Source organism: Magnolia sinica, chromosome 18 (genome assembly GCF_029962835.1).
Source record: "Magnolia sinica isolate HGM2019 chromosome 18, MsV1, whole genome shotgun sequence".
Lineage (NCBI taxonomy): Eukaryota > Viridiplantae > Streptophyta > Magnoliopsida > Magnoliales > Magnoliaceae > Magnolia > Magnolia sinica.
Window position 1 is genome coordinate 7,555,513 of NC_080590.1, and position 18,613 is coordinate 7,574,125.

General features: G+C 39.3%; 1 protein-coding gene across 5 annotated transcripts in view; it reads left to right on the forward strand.

Moving 5' to 3' along the window:
* The window catches only part of LOC131232245 (uncharacterized), a 142,531-nt gene that overhangs the window by 67,590 nt on the left and 56,328 nt on the right, over window positions 1-18,613 (forward strand). For 4 of the 5 annotated variants that reach the window (XM_058228452.1, XM_058228454.1, XM_058228455.1 and 1 more), the window contains 11 exons: window positions 95-748; window positions 873-1,064; window positions 2,116-2,219; window positions 5,794-6,083; window positions 6,243-6,327; window positions 6,423-6,779; window positions 6,875-7,237; window positions 7,340-7,829; window positions 7,972-8,135; window positions 9,235-9,397; window positions 9,552-9,821. In XM_058228452.1, coding sequence (XP_058084435.1) covers window positions 95-748; window positions 873-1,064; window positions 2,116-2,219; window positions 5,794-6,083; window positions 6,243-6,327; window positions 6,423-6,779; window positions 6,875-7,237; window positions 7,340-7,829; window positions 7,972-8,135; window positions 9,235-9,397; window positions 9,552-9,821 — 3,132 coding nt within the window. The remainder of the gene's footprint in view (window positions 1-94; window positions 749-872; window positions 1,065-2,115; window positions 2,220-5,793; window positions 6,084-6,242; window positions 6,328-6,422; window positions 6,780-6,874; window positions 7,238-7,339; window positions 7,830-7,971; window positions 8,136-9,234; window positions 9,398-9,551; window positions 9,822-18,613) is intronic. The other variant, XM_058228453.1, reaches the window with a different exon arrangement.

The window sequence follows — 18,613 nt, forward strand, 5'->3', positions numbered from 1 at the left end:
AATGTTGCTCACGATATTGCCATTCGACAGTTCAGTTTTTAACAGACCAGCTGGAAATCTGATGTCCTAATCCATTGCCATCCTCTCATTGCAGGTGACTGGTGCATGGCTTCTCTACAAGTCTAATTCAGTAGGAGATGGCTTCCTTTTAGCAACACTTAAGGGTTTCACTGTTATTGATGACCGCGAGGGAACTTTACAAGAATTCAGGCTTGCAATTGGAAAACCTGAGAGTTTTGGATATTCCCTTCATCACGTGGTTGATGATAATAATAAGAATGTTGGTTCCCATGAAACAAACAGGGGGAAAAACAATGCTTTGACACCATCCCTTACAATGCTAATTCTTGATGCCAAATTTAGCCAGTCGTCAACTGCTATATCTTTGTGTGTCCAGAGGCCACAAATGCTGGTTGCACTTGATTTTTTACTTGCTATTGTCGAGTTCTTTGTTCCAACAGTTCGCAGTATGCTATCAAACGAGGAAGATAACAACTCTTCACAAATAGTTGCTGCAATCATTCTTGATCAACCAATTTACTATCAGCCTTCTGCTGAATTTTCACTCTCACCTCAGAAACCTTTGTTTGTTGACGATGAAAGATTTGACCATTTTGTTTATGACGGGAAAGGTGGCAGTTTATATTTACAGGATAGGCAGGGAAGGAATCTCTCGAGTCCTAGCCCAGAACCCATAATTTATGTGGGGAGTGGAAAGTGGCTGCAATTTAAAAATGTCTTTATAAAGGTATTTTTCTCTTCCATATATGTTATTCTAACCATTTAACTGGGTTCCATTCATGACTTGTATTCATAATCATCTGGTTAGCGTGAAAATAATCCTTGACCTAATGAATTATTTCTTGCTGCAGAATGGGGAATATTTGGATTCTTGCATTTTACTTGGAAGTAATAGTAGCTATTCAGCTTCAGAAAATGATAATGTCTTCTTAGAGAGAGGGAATAAAGGTCTTCTTCAGGATGCTTTGGAGGAAAGGAGGGAGCATGTACCAGCTCCAAATGCTGAGGTTGGCAGGTCGACAGAGTTTATCATTGAGTTGCAGGTCCTGTATGAACTTCTGCATTGATGTTTACTAGAATTTGATTAGATAATTAGATATTGAGTTTCTTAATGCGGCCCCTCCCCTATATTGCATATTTTGATGACACTTGAAGAGTGGTTATGCGAGTAAAACAGCATGAATGGATACATTCTTCTTGCAAGAATGTGAACAAAAAATTGCATTAACATTACATGAGCAGGCCAAATTGGGACTAAATATTGGTATGCTATCAAAGCCATCTTCAGATGAATGCATTCTGATATTAGGTAGTGCTTCTCTTGGATGCTCAATTTACTATGAATTGGACCAGAAGTTCACTTGCTGTATGATGGTCAGAGCAAGTCTTTGTAGATCCTATATCATGCTAAACGACAACTGAATCATGTTCACCAACCCAGTGATATCTGAAAGATATATAGGAGCATTATTTATTTACTGAAAATAACTGAGTAAAAGGTAATGAATCATACTTGAATAGATCAGGTAATTTTCTTCACCAATTTGACCTTGTCGGCTCTCTTCACTGTGAAACCACTGATAGAAGTCGCCATATCACCCCCAAATCACTGCCTGAAAGCTAACAATGAAGAAAGAGGTCAGAGTGATCATATATAGTCATATGTTCTCAAGATTTCAGAGTGAGAAAGGGTTGGTTTTGGAGTGGTATAAACTTGATTCCACCCATCCAACCCGTAAAAACCCAAAAAGGTTCGCCTAAAAAAAATAAATTCTTGTTTTGGGCTTTGGTCCAACTTTCATGATTAAAAAAATAAAAAGTTAAAATCTCGAGTCTCAATATCAACTTATTGAGTTTTTCAAGTACTCATTTGAGATTTTAAGCCATGTATTTTAACATGCTATCTTGCATAACTATAATTCTTTGTTGGGATGGAAATATATTAGTATCTTACTTCAAGCATGATGGCTACCTTTGTAACGTATACAATTTGCAGATGTTTGATATTCTGTCATTTTGTGGTTTACAGTAGTCAGTCTCACTTGGAGTTTTTCATAATAGCTGGTTTTGTTTTTAAAATATCTTCCTTTTCAGGCTATTGGTCCAGAGCTGATATTCTACAGTACCTCAAAGGATGTTGGTGAATCCATGATTCTTTCTACCAAGCTTTTACATGCTCAGTTGGATGCATTCTGTAGGTAATTTCCTGTCAAATTTTGAACTTTTTTTTTTTTTTTTTTGGAAGGTAATTTTCCTCGTTGTTTTTCTCTTGATCTTAATGTGGACTTAAAGTTTAATTCAAAATCCAACAGCTTTTGCTAGTATCACCATAAATTCTCCTCTTTTACTTTTTCCTTATCTGCTGTTTTGCTATCAAATCAGAAAGTGCCGATTACCATTTACTCACGCAATCATTTACTAAATCATTTACAGCATTCATGTTTGCATACTGCTGTGAGAACTGACATATCAGATATCATTCTTCATGTCATAGTTCACAAACCACGACTAAGTTTGAGGTGGTCAGTTAGGTGGGTCAAGAAAATGATTTTTTAAAATCTAAAATATATAATAATGAAAATAATAAAGATAGAAAATATCACAAAAACCAAGGTTTTGGGATACAAATACGACAAAAAACAAGGAAAAACCTTCTTCGTTTTAAAACTGTTGTGCTCATTGATGGCCAATGAGCACAACAATTTGGATCCACCACAAACTCCCCCCCAATCCAGTGCCAAGTGCTGGTAGTGTGCCTCTAGTAATAGTAATCTTCTGCATGCAATTTATTAATTTGATTAAGGGCTTCTTTCAATGCAAGAAACGAGAAATATTTTGCTGAGAAAAGGAAAATCCAAATATTCCAAAATTTCAATTTCTTGGCTAGAAGCAAATAAATATATCGAGAAGGCGACTAGCCCATTGCCACTGTTGGCCACAGTTCTGTGGTAGTTGGTTCACAGATATGTGGAATTTCCATAAAGGTGACTCAGGAATTGGAAGATTGAAGGAGAAGAATTCGGCCTTGCTGTCAAAGTGGTGGTGGAGATTTGGTCAAGAACCAAAGGCCCTTTGGAGGTAAGTGATCTGCAGTAAATATGGGCAAGGAGATGGTTGGAATCCAGGGGAGGATGGGTTTGTTCATTTGAGACTAGTGTGCAGAAGAAAATTTATAAGTTGGAAGGCGCTTCTATGGAATTGGGATTGGCTTTTAAGAAGGATATTCACTTTAGTGTTGGGGAAGGAAGTAGTGTGACATTTAGGAGGACACATGGGTTGGAGATAGGGGATTGGAATGTGTCTTTTCTGATGGCCTATAAGGTGTGCTCTAGTAAAGGGATGTGGATTAAGGAATGCGATAAAATTATTTGAGGGGGTTGGGGGAGTTTTTTGTGGAACATCACTTTTCATTGACATTTGAAAGATGAGGAAATTGAAGAGCTTGAAATTTTCACGAGCCTTTTGGAGGATGCATACATTGCCGGAGATGATAGACATTAAGATGGTGGAACCCAAACTGGTCTTCATCTGAATCCTTCTTCACGGCCTTTATAGTCCCTGGTGAAGAGGCTACTCCATGCTCTTGTGTCTGGGGAAACCTTGCTGTACCTAGGGTTGTTGCCTTTTGTTGGACTATGGTTGGACAAAATTCATACCTTTCACTTTTCACAGTCTCCAGCATTTGACCACCACCTCCCAAGTATGTGCTTTTTGTTCATATCCAAGTAGGTAAATAACCTTTTTGTGTATTGTAGTCAGTGTTCGAAGTATCGGTATTGCTACAAGTTTCGCTGGCCAGGGATACGAAAACAATATTGATATTGCTAATAATATTGCTGATAATTGGAAATGTGGGGAAACATGGGAAAAATGTTGGAATTTTCAGCGAAACTTCAGGAGATGTTAAAATGTACATACTTGTATATTTAGAAATAAAGAAAATTGCAAAAAGGGCCTTAAAAGCATATGTTGTTGTAAGAACTCAATCCAACCATCGCAGCCGACCTATTTAACCATCTAACCTTCCATTCAAACATCCATCGATATTGCAAAATATCAACAATACATGATATTTCATCAAGAAATCATCAACAATTGGAAAGGAAACGAAAGATCGCGATCTCAATACTGCGCATGTTGCGATATTGATAATATCAAGATATTATCAATATTATCAATGACAAATTGAACACTGCATACAACCATGTGCTGATGCAAAAAAATTGAAATAAAATTTTTTCTAATAAACAAAATTTTAATGATATCAATATGTTGGTAATATTATTGAAATATCATCGATATGCTTATGATACAAGCATTACATAGAATTTACGTAGTTGAAAATATTGGCGATACATTGGCAATATTGATGCATTGGCAATACAAGTGTTACTTAGAATTTACGTAGTTGAAAATATTGGCGATTACATTAGCGATATTGATACGTTGGCGATACTTAACGATACATTGCTAACACTTGGAATTTCTGATACTATCAGCGTTATAGGTATCGCTACCAGCGTTATCGATATCGCTGAGCTGGAGATAAAGATAATATTGGAGATATTTCGATAATATCAGAGATAATTCGAACACTGATTGTAGTTTGGGAAGGTATCAGTGTTCTAAATATCAACAATATAATTGATGATATGGCCGATATTATCGGTATTTCTAGGTCAGTGATACTGAAATTGATGGAAGTTTTAAAATTTTCAAATATCTCTGATATTTTTGAAATATCAGCTATATTTGGAAATATTATCGATATCAATGATATTTTGAGAAGATTCCATTATAAAAGGTTTCTTGGTATTGGCGATACCATCAATAATATCCTCGATACTAGTGATAACATTCCCGATACTAGGGAAACATACATAAATAGGCAAAATTGATAGAAAATTGGGAAATTTTCCAAAAACCTAAAAATTCTCCATTTTATTAAAATAATTTTGTTCCTTAGGTGAGTTCAATCACTCTTGGTTTATATTGGATCAAAGTTTGGATTTGGGGAGAAATTTCGACTCGATACGAAGACGGGCTGGGACTCAAAGGATATGGAAATGCTATAGAAACTTCATTTTTTTTTTTTCAAATGCTAGCATGGATTGCAATGGAAACCCATGTTTATGCATGAATCATGCATTGACATGGATTTGTGTGAAAAGTCAACAGTTATGTAAAAAAGGGGGAAATTGGTTAAATCCTAATTTTTCCATTTTTATATTGGAACATATCTGTTTTTCACTATTAATTAATATGGAAATTTTATATATTAATGAGTGTTGGCTGATATGTTGATTGGCTACAAATTTCATATATTTATTTTATACTGTTTTTTTCGACAGCACATGCTTAGGCCCCCTATAGAATTGAAACTTATTATGTATGGTTGTTTTTTTGCAATATTTTGATTCCTACTTGTGTAAGCACGTGTCTTTTAACATCTCCTGAAGTTCCCACTGAAAAATTCCACCTACCCAACATTTCCCTTAGATATTGATATTTTCCTGAGTATCGGCGATAATATCAACCGTACCAATACATGATTTCGTATCTTGGTTGATACATGTAACGATACCGATACTCTGAACACCGGTCGCTTGTGTAATGCATAACTTCTAGTTCTACTTCTAATCTCAATGTTTGTGGCAAATGAACAAACAAAAAAAAAAGAAAAAAGAAAAAAGAGGAGAATCAGAGAGTGAGAGAGAGAGAGATAAAATCAAATTGCACTTGCATCCTAACTTACTCTTGTGGATTTTGCAGGCTTGTTTTGAAGGGGGACACAGTTGAAATGAGTGCTAATGCACTCGGATTGACAGTGGAGAGTAACGGAGTTAACATTTTGGAGCCTTTTGATACCTGTATGAAATTTTCAAATGCCTCTGGGAAAACCAATATCCACTTTGCTGTTTCGGATGTATTCATGAATTTCTCCTTCAGCATTTTGCGACTCTTCTTAGCAATTGAAGAAGACATTTTGACGTTTTTAAGGATGACATCCAGGAAAGTAGTAGTGGTCTGCTATCAGTTTGATAATGTTGGAAGAATTCAGAGTATGTTACTGAATTTTTTTTTTGTTCTTTTTTTTTTTTTTATATATAAAAAAATTCTTTCTATTAATGCAGAATAGGTAAACTTGTGGTTTTTCCTTGCCAAGCACTAGGTGACATGATTCGTTTTGAAGCTTTCTGACGGATTGTTTTACCCTGTAGATCACCAAAGCGGCCAAACATATTCCTTTTGGAGGCCACGTGCACCACCTGGCTTTGTGGTGCTTGGGGATTGCTTGACACCACTGTCAGTATAAATTATGATGCAATCTCTAGTTATTTACATTGTGTAAATTCTTTGTTGTTCTGAAAGGCTGTGAATGACGTCGCTTTGCATGATAGGAATGAAGCACCTACAAAAGGAGTTGTTGCTATAAATACCAGCTTTGCAAGAGTCAAGAGACCTGTATGTTTCAAGCTAATTTGGCCGTCTTCAGTATCTGATGATGTTTGTGTTCCCCATGGTGCCAACACAAGTACCCATGGTTTAGTAATGATGGAATCAAGTGGTAATGACGGTGAAAAAGATGATGGCTGCTCAATTTGGTTCCCTGTAGCACCTCAAGGTTATGTTGCTCTGGGCTGTGTGGTTTCAGAGGGAAGAGCCCAACCGCCATTATCCTCTGCTTTATGCATCTTGGCGTCTTTAGTTTCTCCTTGTGCCCTAAAGGACTGTATTACACTCAGTTTCCCTGAACTGTATGTACTTTTAACTTGCACTACTTTGTTTCAATTACAGTTATTGGGTTCTAATTCTTTGCAACTAAATCATGCTTTGTTGCTCCCATCCATAGATATTCTTCAAGGGTAGCATTCTGGCGTGTGGATAATTCCCTAGGATCTTTCTTGCCAGCTGACCCTATTAGCATGAGTTTAATTGGTAAAGCATATGAGCTTCGTCACATGATTTTTGGGTATTCAGAAGGGTCTTCCAAAGCAACCAAGAGTTCAAATGTCCAAGAGATTCCGATGGATCATGATCATGCTCTTCAATCTGAAACATCTGCAGCTGTAACATCTAGCCGGCTGTTTCAAGCTGTGGCCAGTTTTAGATTAGTATGGTGGAATCAAGGTGCAAGCTCTAGGAAAAAACTGTCCATATGGCGTCCAGTTGTTCCAACTGGGATGGTTTATCTTGGCGACATTGCTGTTCAAGGGTATGCAATGGCCTAACTGTAGTGTGTCTCTCTGTTTTGCAGTTCATGATTGTATTCTCAAACTTTGTTTTGAATTTTGAATTGGAACTTGGAATTTTGTAGGTACGAGCCTCCAAATACATCTGTTGTTCTTCATGATAGTGGAGATGAAGCATTTTTGAAAGCTCCTCAGGATTTTCATCTTGTTGGACGAATTAAGAAACACAAGGGAGTTGAAAGTATTTCCTTTTGGTTTCCTGAAGCTCCTCCAGGATTTGTTGCCTTAGGATGTATCGCGTGTAAGGGCTCACCAAAGCATGCTGACTTCAGTGCATTAAGATGCATACGTTTTGATATGGTCACTGGCGATCAATTTCCTGAAGAAAGTATATGGGATACATCTGATGTCAGGTTTACATTAGAACCATTCAGCATATGGCCAGTTGGTAATGAGGTGGGTACATTTATTGTCCGCAGTGGATTCAGAAGGCCACCAAAAAGATTTGCATTAAAGCTGGCAGATCCAAATGCATCCAGTAGCTCAGATAATACGGTCATTGATGCAGAGATTAGAACATTCTCTGCAGCACTATTTGATGATTATGGAGGACTGGTGAGGACTCTTAAATCAGCTTGAACATTAGTTTCTGAATGATGATTACACATCCTTTCTCATTAGTCTGCAGACTGAGATGTGAAATATGTGAATTATGTTGGTTAATTATTTCAGTGACTGTTCAGCTTGATTTTGGCAGATGGTCCCATTGTTTAACATCTCTTTAACTGGCATTGGATTCGGTTTACGTGGAAGACCTGACTATTTGAATTCAACTGTGAGCTTCTCATCGACTGCAAGATCATTCAATGATAAATATGATTCTTGGGAGCCCCTTGTTGAGCCAATGGATGGATTTCTAAGGTGATCTTTCATACTGCATATTCAAGTATGCCAGCATTCTGTTTCTTTATAGGTTTATCTGAATCTGTCATTTGGTCCTATTCGTCCATTACACAGGCTCTTTATGAAGTGTTGACCAATTCTTTCTTCCTGTATGTAAGCCCATATATCCTTAGTATGCATTTAGTAATGGTGGTAGGATTCCCATCAACACTATTCATTCTAGATTGTTTAGAAGGTAACTTCAGTTGTCTACCTACCTGAAAAAAAGTGATAGCTTGAATACTGAGTTCCTTGGAAAGCTGCAGTTTCATAGTTTACTCTTTACATGTGTAAGGAAAACAATCCTGGCTATGAATTTATGATGAGGAGTGGAGTATGCTGGATAAAGGCATGTCTGGCATTCCTAGGACTCTGTTTCAGTCAAGTTGGGAGGAAGTCTTGTGCCATGGTAGGCGAAAGAAGGTGGAATTTATCCAATGGGTCCGTCCTCCAGCAGGTTCATTTAAACTCAATTTTGACAGTAGCTCTGTGGGTAACCCAGGGCCAGTGGGTATTGGAGGGCTTGTTTCAAACAATAGAGGAGTATCGATGGTTTAATTCTTGAGTCTCTAGTGGGTTTTCAAGACTCGAGCTTTGCTGAAGTGCTGCTCTTCTGTGAGATCTGAAAATTGTTACAAGCAAAGGATTCAGCAATTATTATTGAAGGCAATTCAAAGAATGCTCTCAAGTGGGATAGGGAGGGTCCATATCCCTGGGCCTTGGCTGACATATTGGAGGAAGCATTAGATATCTCCACCTCTGTGTGTATTTCTCTGTCTCAATACCCAGAGAAGATAAACTGTTTAAAGACTGTCAAGAGGGCTAGTCTGCTTGTTTTGGATCACAGTCTTGTAGGTTAAGCAGGTCTTGGGTTGGGGTGGGTTTGCTTTCCCATTCGCCTTTCTGCCTGGGATCCCTTGTAATTTGAGTCTTTTGCTGGGCTCTTGTCATGCTGTGTTTTTTTGTTTTGTTTTGTTTGCCTTTATCCTATTTAACAAAACATTGTATTCATAAAAAGAAAAAAAGATGAGGATGAAGATTTGGTTAAACATGATATCTTACTGAAAATCATGTGCAGGTACCAGTATGATCTAAGTGCACTGGGTGCTGCTTCCCAGCTACGTGTGACATCTACAAGGGATCTCAATTTGAATATTTCTGTATCAAATGCAAACATGATTCTTCAAGCATATACTAGCTGGAATAGTCTTAGCCATTCCCATGAATCTTATAAAAAGAGAGTGAGTTCTGCCTGATTTTCCACATGAATCTTTTTGATTTATTTTTTACATCTTTTTCATCTTTCAGATTAGAATATGTGACTTTCAATCTAATATCAGTTTGCTCTCTGTGAGTCTTAAGTATGTCTCTAATCTTCTTCACTACATTAAACAGGAAGCTGTTTCACCATCTTACGATGGAGGCTCAATCATTGATATCCATCACAGGAAAAATTATTACATTATCCCAAAAAACATGCTTGGACGTGACATATTTATACGAGCTACTGAAAATAGGGGAACCTCAAACATTATTAGGATGCCATCTGGTGATAGTAAGCATGTGAAGGTTCCGGTCTCGAAGAATATGTTGGACTCTCACTTGAAAGGAAATCTCAGAAGGATATCTTGGATGATGGTGACAATCATTATTTCAGATGCTGAGGTCTGATTGCCTTTTCGGATCACAAAATATTTCAATTTTTGTTCTATTTTCTGCTTGTGAAAGATGCTCATAATGGCTGTGGATCTTGTCTTAGAATTGATTCAACGAAAACCATCACCCTGAGCTAGAATTTGACAAATTAATAGTCACGGTGGGTACTAGCTTTTTACTGTGGCTGGTAGTCGATTGTTAATGATTGATACAAGCTAGAAGAGGCCAACTAGCAAAATCCTTAATGCAGATCAAAGGATAATACAATTTCCTTCTGCAGAGAAATAAAAACTATTAAAAAAAGATTTTCTAAAGCAAAGGTATTATACCTTTCATTTAATGTGGAGACTAACACTCATTCAAAACCTTTATGGCAATATTTTTTCTGTTTTGTATTTCACTTAAGTTTCTCTAGGATGATACATGTGTTCTTGTGAATGGTGACCATCTGTTTTTCATATAACTTTCTCTTATAGGGATTATATAGCCCTGGTCATCCACAAATGTACAGATTGCTGTTGTACAAGATTAAGTGAATGTGGAACGATAGTTCGGTGATCAAGGTGTTGATCTGATTGGCCTTTGGATAGGGGATTCCCTGAAAATCACCCATATTATAAGATTCCAACCCTTACAAAGATCTTTGAATTCTTCTTCTTTGAAGTTTGTTAAACCACAAGAGACTACATTGTAAAAACCCAGACTTGTTTCTGTAATATATCGATGAGATGGAAAATCTGTAGAGATTTGGAGAGTTCTTAGCCAATAGATATCTTAGCAAAATAGGCAATATCCTAATGTAGTGAGATTTTCCTAATCTACTCAAGCATCTTGCCTTAAACTCAAGGTGCTCTGAAATGAGTAGCTTGAGTTTGAGAGGTACTATCAACATTTATTTAAAAGCAAAAGAAAATGCAACTGTAGCATGAGGCGAGCACACACTTTTGATGACTTCTGGGATGTGATTCAATGTCACTTTCAATGACTGGTAAATGATCTAGTGGCCGGAATGTTAACAGTTGTTCTTCTAGTCGATACACACTTTTGGTGGTTGGGAGTTCAACCGTTGCTTTTTGGTGGCTGGAAGTTTAACCTTTGCTTTTTGGTGGTTGGAAGTTCAACCTTTGCTTTTTGGTGGCTATAGATATTTATACAACAAAAAAAGGGCATAGTAACAAGTCTGATCCATATGTTTGACACAAGAACACGTTTGGAAAAGGGCTGTTGGAAATGGGTTTGCATAGGAAGAGGATGCGACAATGTTGAGGGAAAGCCACCCTTGAGTGACAATAACGATTGTTTGCGGTGTGCGGTGGTTCTTTGTGCTGTAGTGTGGTGGACTGCAGTGGCCCACTATTGTGGCGACGCTAATACAAGTATACGACAAAGGAAAAGAAGAACGAGAAGAGGAAAAGGAGAAGGAGAAAGGAAAAGGGAGCTAGGGTTTTGCAAACCCTACCTCTAATACTATGTTAAACCACGAGAAAACATTGTGGAAACTGAAACTTGTTTATTTCTTTTAGAATAACTGGAATATATAAGAGAGGTGGGAGATTTGGAGAGATGTTGTTATCCTAAAGGAGCATGGCTTTTCCATCATTAGAGGCTTTGCTTTTGTTCGTTTGAACAAAAATGAAGAACTGAACATCGCAGTGGAAGAGATGAAGGGGAAGTTCTTCTATGGCAAGGAGATCAAAGTCAATGTAGCCCGATTTGGCCCTGAGATAGTGAATCGGGAGTTCAACGATGCCTCTTTTCTTCCCTGGTCATCTAGATCGGGCCAAAGGGTTCCATTCGCCCCAACTCTTGCTAATCCTATCCCGGCTGATCGTAGATCTTCCAGAGAGGTTCTTCAGGGGCAGCAAGCTGGAGTGGATAATCTAGGGAATTTTGATAGACATCCTCGCCTTTGCCCTAAGCCGGTCTCGCCTCCGCTCTAGCCCGGATCCCCTCCCCCTTCTTTTCAGCCCTCAGCCCCCGAGGAAGCCTCTAATCCTCCTCTTCCTCCTAATGCGTCTCTTCTGCCCTCTGGTTTTGTTCCCTTGTCCTTCATGAGGAGCTTCGAGCGGAGTAAGAGTTTCGTCCGCATGCTTGAGTCGATTCTGTCTAAGGCAAAACAAAATATGCAATGGTCAATGGTTGTTTCTCTTCTCTATGGTTTTTCTCTGTATGATTTATCCTTGTGGTTCCAGTTCTTTTATGGGTTTCAGGAAGGGGATTTTCTTCTCTGTCTCCTTTCTTCGGCCGATGTTTGGGTTTCCATTCGTCCCTACTCTGACTTAGACTAGATTATCTTCATCACCAATCAAAATGGAGTAGGTCTGATGGGAGTTTTCAAGAAATGATCTGATTGGTTTGTTTGGTACTGTAGATGTCTAGTTTGTCCTCCCAGGGATCCCTCTTGAGTTGTGGTTTGAGGAAATTTTCCTTGCTTTGGAGTCTTGTGTGGGTGAAGTTATCAGGCGGATCACGCTACTAAGAGATGGGAGAAGCTGCGATTAGCAAGGCTTTTAATAAGGATCAAGAGAGACTTTAGGAGATTCCGACTAAGATCAAGATCTCTGTAGGAAAGGATTTTCTAAGTATTAAAGTTTTTTGGGTTCCTGTTACTCAAACAAATTACTCTCCTTCTCAGGGACAAAGCCTCCTTGGAGCCTCAATTAAATTCTTTTTTTCCTGGTGCAGACTCACTTCGCCATGTCTGGGGACCACCAATTTTGGTGGTGCACGAAATATTGATGATTTTGCCTCTTACGTGTGGTCCTCCACTCCACCCGTGCAAAACCTCGGCCTTAGCTTCAGAGTAAGCTCTTAGACACGTGTCTTCTCCTCGATGTGCCGAGGTGCCGAGATACCATGGCAGGACTAGAGCTTCCATCCTCCCCCGTCCTTGGGTGCTTATTCCTCTTCAGGCACAAATACTACAAATATCACGAGCTCTCTCTCGGAAAAAGTTCTCCAATGAGAATATCATCACAATTTCTCAGGTGTTTTCTGATTTGTCGTCTCGAATGACAGGTTTTAATGAGGTGGGCTGCTCAATAGAGCCCTCACTTGTCGGGAATGATACGTGGCAGGATTCGAGTGCCCTAATGTCTCCTACGCAAGATCTTTTGGTAACTTGTCCTCCCCTGACCTCAGTGCCTTTGCCATTGTGTCTTGTGCACGCTTTGAATCTGATGGTTGTCCCAACGAGTATTGAGAAAGAAACAACAACAGTGATGTTCCCGGAGACCTCCCCATGTATCATATTCCAGTTGCCACACGATCTAGAGAAATCCCATCTGTCCCTATCGAGATTTGCTCCTCTGCTTCCCCCATGGAAGATAATCTTTGTTCCATCCCGTCAGAAGGCACTCCATAGCCGATTCATATGACAGTTTCCCACGGAAAGGTGGTTTGTAGTGATAGAGATTGGGAAAACACCTCTTGACTTGGCATCGGAAAGCTCCTTGGTGGATTCTGATGTTAGCCCGTTGTGCGATTCCTCGGAGGATGATTATTTTGGTGACGATCTTCCCTTGGAAGGATTCCTAGAGGATCTTCTTTCCTTTCCTCAGCCAAGCAGAAAGGAGCTATCCTCCCTCGATGGCATGATCCCATCTCTTCTTCCCCACCCTCGACACTTTTCACACCCCTTCTTCCTCCCCCATGTCTTTAGCCGCCTCTGTATCTTTGAGCTGTATCGAAGGGTGTCCCGGTCCCCTTCTTGTGTCAGATGTTTCCATTGCCTTAATCCCAGTCCCTGTTTCAGAATCCTCAGTTGATTCGGAAGAGGAGGCTATCATTATCCCTCCCCTCAGAACCTAATTTGGAGACATTTCGCCCCGGTTTCAGCAGGGAGAAGATCATCTCTCCACCATCCCTTTGGAGATGCTGGAAGGTTTAGCGGAGGCCATTTAGAGAAAATGATGGGTCAGGGAGGCCGTGGGGCATGTTAGTAGATTATTAGGGTAGTTTTCGGAAATACGGATGATGACTACAGCGCACTGTTTAAGCTAGTGACAGAACGGGGTCTTAGAGTGACTGTGGAGGGTTTTTCCAGTGGGATGCTCTCCTAAAAACCCTCACAAAAATAGGGAACTAGCCAATCTGGGTATCTCTTCCTTGGCCATTTTGGAAGCTATTCCGTGTAAACATATAAAGGGGAGAGGGTCTCTAAAAGTTAGCCAACGAAGATTTTCTCTTGGAATGTCCGAGGTCTTGGCTGCCCTCAAAAGTGGTCTTAGGTGAAAGAAATGTGTCGGCTTTCGAAAGTTAAACTGATCGTCCTCGAAGAAACTAAGTTGCAAGTTGTTAACAGAGGTTTGATTAAATCCATTTGGAAAAGCAAAGGTATGGACTGGTTGGCCTTAGATTTTGTTGGTTTAGCTGGAGGTATTCTTCTTTGGGATACTTCTTCTAGATCTATGGAATATGGTTGGGTGGGCTGCTATTCCATTAATGCCATCTTTCGGGAGTCTTCGGGGTTCCTTTGGATGTTTTTAGGGGTCTATGGCCCAACCAACCCCTCTTTTTGGCCTTCCTTTTGGTCTGAACTCCCTGCCAAGGTATCCCGTATTGGTATCGGTTGGCGTAACGGTGCCCTCCAAAACCGATACGGATACGGGGGCGTAACGGCGATACGGGGGCGTAACGGCCCGTAACGGCGCAAATTTTTTTTTTTTTTTTTGCCAAAAAAATATGGATTAAATCCGGAATATTCTAAGCATTCCAAATATGCATTCATTTATAAATTGGAACATGTTTATGGTGGTGTAACGGTCTACTCTTTGGTGAGAAGTTGTATCGGACTATTTGATTAATTTTTGAACCAGGCAACCTGAATTTGACTACAAAATTTATATATTTAATTTTCTAAATATCTGATTTATATACTTAACAATTTAATATCTTTCTCCCAATAGTTCTTTAAAAAAAATGAAATTGAATTCAGGTAGATCGCGTTGCCAATTTGGTGCTAACTTGGAGGACCAATTCATGCCCCAAATCAATCTCAAATTCATGCAATTTATTGGCATTATCCCACTTGTGAATTGGTGGACATTTATTGCATAGTGAATCATGAAAAAAAAATTAAAAGGCCCTGTTTTAAAAAATAAGCGTTCACAAATTAACAGTTAAAACTATTCAAACAATTTCATTTTGGCATTTTGAGTTAGTAATTACAGTCCATAATTTAATTGGTAAATTTTAAGTTAATACATGTCTAGTGTACAATTTTTTAAGGGCCCGGATTAGGTAGGACTCGGATTGTGAAGTGTAGCACACGAGTGTCAAAGTTTTTTGGACCCCACTCGTGATGAATGTGTTATATCCACACCGTCCATCCATTTTGCCAAATAATTTTAGGGCATGAGCCCAAAAATGAGGTAGATCCAAAGCTCAGGTGGACCGTACCATAAGAAACAACAATAATTAAACGACTATCATTAAAAATTTATTGGGGCTACAAAAGTTTTAGATCAAGCTAACATGTGTGTTTTCCCTTCATCCACGTCAGTGTGACCCTATTAACAGGTTAGATGGAAAATAAACATTATAGTGAACCTTAAGAAAATTTTTAATGGTGAGCATTCTATAACCACTATTTCCTATGCTGTGGTCCACCTGAGATTTGGATCTTACTAATTTTTTGAATCATAACCTAAAATGATGTGGCAAAATGGATGGACGGCATGGATAAAATATATACATCATGGTGGGGCCCATGTGGCACGTGTACAATTTAATAAAATGTGCAGCGTGCGAGTTACGTCGCACGTAGTCCATTCATTTCACGCAAGCAGGTCCTGTGGGTCTGATCATGAGGTATGTGTTATATCTAAACTGTCCATTCATTTGACGAGCTCGTCTTAAGGCCTGACACGAAAAATAATACAGATCTAATTATCAAGTGGACCACACTGCAAAAAGCAGTGGGGGATTGAACGTCTACCATTGAAACCCTTTTTGGGATCACAGAACTTTTGGATCAATGTGAAATTTGTTTTTCCTCTTCATTCAGGTCTTTTTGACCTTATGAACAGATTGGATGGAAAATAAATGTTATGGTGGGCCTACGAATTGTTTAATGGTGAAAATCATCATCTCCGCTGCTATTTTTGGTGTGGTCCAGATGATCTTTGGATACGATTCATTTTTTGGGTAATGCTCTAAAATGATTTCAAAAAATAACTGAATGGTGTGGATATAATAAATACATCATTGTGGAGCCATGTAACTTTGATCTCCTTTGAACCGTTCGTACAACTGGAAGGTCGAGGATCGTTGGCGCTCGTCTTCGCAGGACACGTATCTACACCAGCTATATAGCTGGTGTGTGGTACACCAACCAATCTGGAAACATTATATCAGGCCCAGATATCATACATGAACAAAGAAAAAGAAAGAAGGAAAGAAAGAGAGAGAGAGAGAGAGAGAGAGAGAGTGAGAGAGAGAGAGGAAGAAGAAGAAGAAGAAGAACAGGCCGCAGCCGCAGCCGGGCGCAGCCGCAGCTGCTCGAGAAGAAGAAAAAGAAGAAGAAGAAGAAGAAGAAGAAGAAGAAAGAGAAGAAGAAGAAAAGAAAGGGAAAAAAGGTAAGGTTTTTTTTTTGTTTTTTATTTTTTATTGTTTTTAAGGCCGTTATGGCCCGTAAAATCGGGACATCGGCCGATACGGCCCCGTATCGCGTAACGGGTCCCACTGTTACCGTTACGTATCGGCCATTACGGCCGATACGTAACCAATTTGGGACATCCTGCTCCCTGCTGTGTCTATTAAATAGAATCTCCCTTGGGTTGTTGGAGGAGATTTTAACTTTGTTCGGTTCTCTTATGAGAAACTAAATAACATTAGAATTTCTAGATCTATGAAAGATTTTGCAGAGTGGGTTGGCATGCAAGGGCTGCTAGATCTGCCCATGGGGAGCGTCGACTTCACTTGGTTTAATGAGAGATCCCCTCCTGCTGTCTTTGGTCGACAAATTTCTCGTTTCTCCCCTTAGGATCCAACCCTTTCCTTTGCTTGCTAGAGAGGTCTTCCCATTTCAGTATTGGACCATTACCCGATCTTGCTCGAGACCAAAGAAATTAACTGGGAGCCTAAACCTTTTCGTTTTGAACTTTTTTTTTTTAACACACGCACGCACACCACCACACACTCACACCTTAGTGGGAGTTCACCACCTATGGGTACTCGAACCCTCAACCAGGCGTTGAAACTCTTGAGAGTCTACCACCGGAGTAAGGGCAAGGACCCTTTCCGTTTTGAACTTGCTTGGTTGGAAGTGGAAGGTTTTAAAGATTTGGTCTCTGACTAGTGGTACTCTTTCGTGGTCGAAGGTCATCCTAGATTTGTGTTACATAAAAAACTCCAGATGTTGAAGTCCAATATGAAGTCTTGGCACCATGACGTTTTTGGATCTCAGGAGTTGGAAATGGCCTCTCTCCTTGCTGCTATTTAAGAGTTAGATCTTAAAAAGGAAGTGGGCCAGCTTTCTGAGGCAAACTCAATTTCTAGATTGAATATTTTCTTTAACTACTGTGCTATATTGAAAGAGGAGATAAAGTGGAGACAAAGGTCTAGGGCTACTTGGCTAAAAGAAGGTGATTGGAATCAGTGTTCGAGTTGTCGATATCATTACAAGTTTCGCTGGCCGGGAATAAAGATATAATATCATTATCGCCGATAATATCGCCGATAATCGGAAATGCAGGGGAAACAAGGAAAAACATGAGGAAAACGCTGGAATCTTTTAGTGAAACTTCAAGAGATGCCTACATACATATATTTGCATATTTAGGAATAAAAAAAAATTATAAAAAGAATGCATACATAATAAGTTTTCATTTAATGAAAACCTAAAAGCATGCGCTACCGTAAGAAATCACTTCAATAATAACCAAAATTCTACTATCCATCCAACCGTCCATCCAAACCATCACGTCCAACCATCTAATCCATCCATCCAACCATCCAATCTATGCATCCATTCCAAACTTTTGTGGGCCGAAATAAGTTTTTAATGGTGGGCATTCAGTGACCACTATTTCATGTGGGGTGGTCCACTTAAGACATCAGATTGGTGGGAATTCATATAATTGTCTTACATGATGAGAATGGCTTATCATTTGACATAATGCATCTACATAGTGGGTCCAATCTGGTGAGTGGCTCGGATCTCACAAAAGGATTTCATGTGTGAGGGCGAGTACTCAGCTATTTAAAAAAATATATAGAGTCATCCATTCATTAAGAATTTTGAATTTAAAGTTGTAAGTTGTGACTTGTCCATTCAATTTTCAAGATGAAGAACGGCTCAGATTGTTAAAATATGTCTGCATATGGGATAGAAATCCTCAAATAGGCATGTGAAAAAATCTGGTCGACCAGCATTGTGGCTGCGAGTCTGGCTGTGAGTCTGCAACCATCGTCGGAACCTAATGGTAGGGCCCACCTCAATATATGTATTGTATATCCATGACGTCCATCTTTTTGGCCAGCCTATTTTAGGGCATGGTGCAAAAATTGAAGCAGGTACAAATTTCAGGTGGACCGAACCACATGAAAGTGGTCATTGAATGGCCACCATTAAAAACCTATTTTGGACCACAAATTTTCGCTCAAGGTGATATTTGTTTTTACCTTTCATCCAGGTCTATGTTACCTTATTAGTAGGTTTGATGGTCAATAAGCACTAGAGTAGACCTTAGGAAGTTATAAATGGTGAGGGTCCAATGACCATTGTTTCATGTGGCGTGGTCCGCCTAAAATTTGTATTTGCTTCATTTTTCGGATCATGGCCTACAATAACTTGGCCA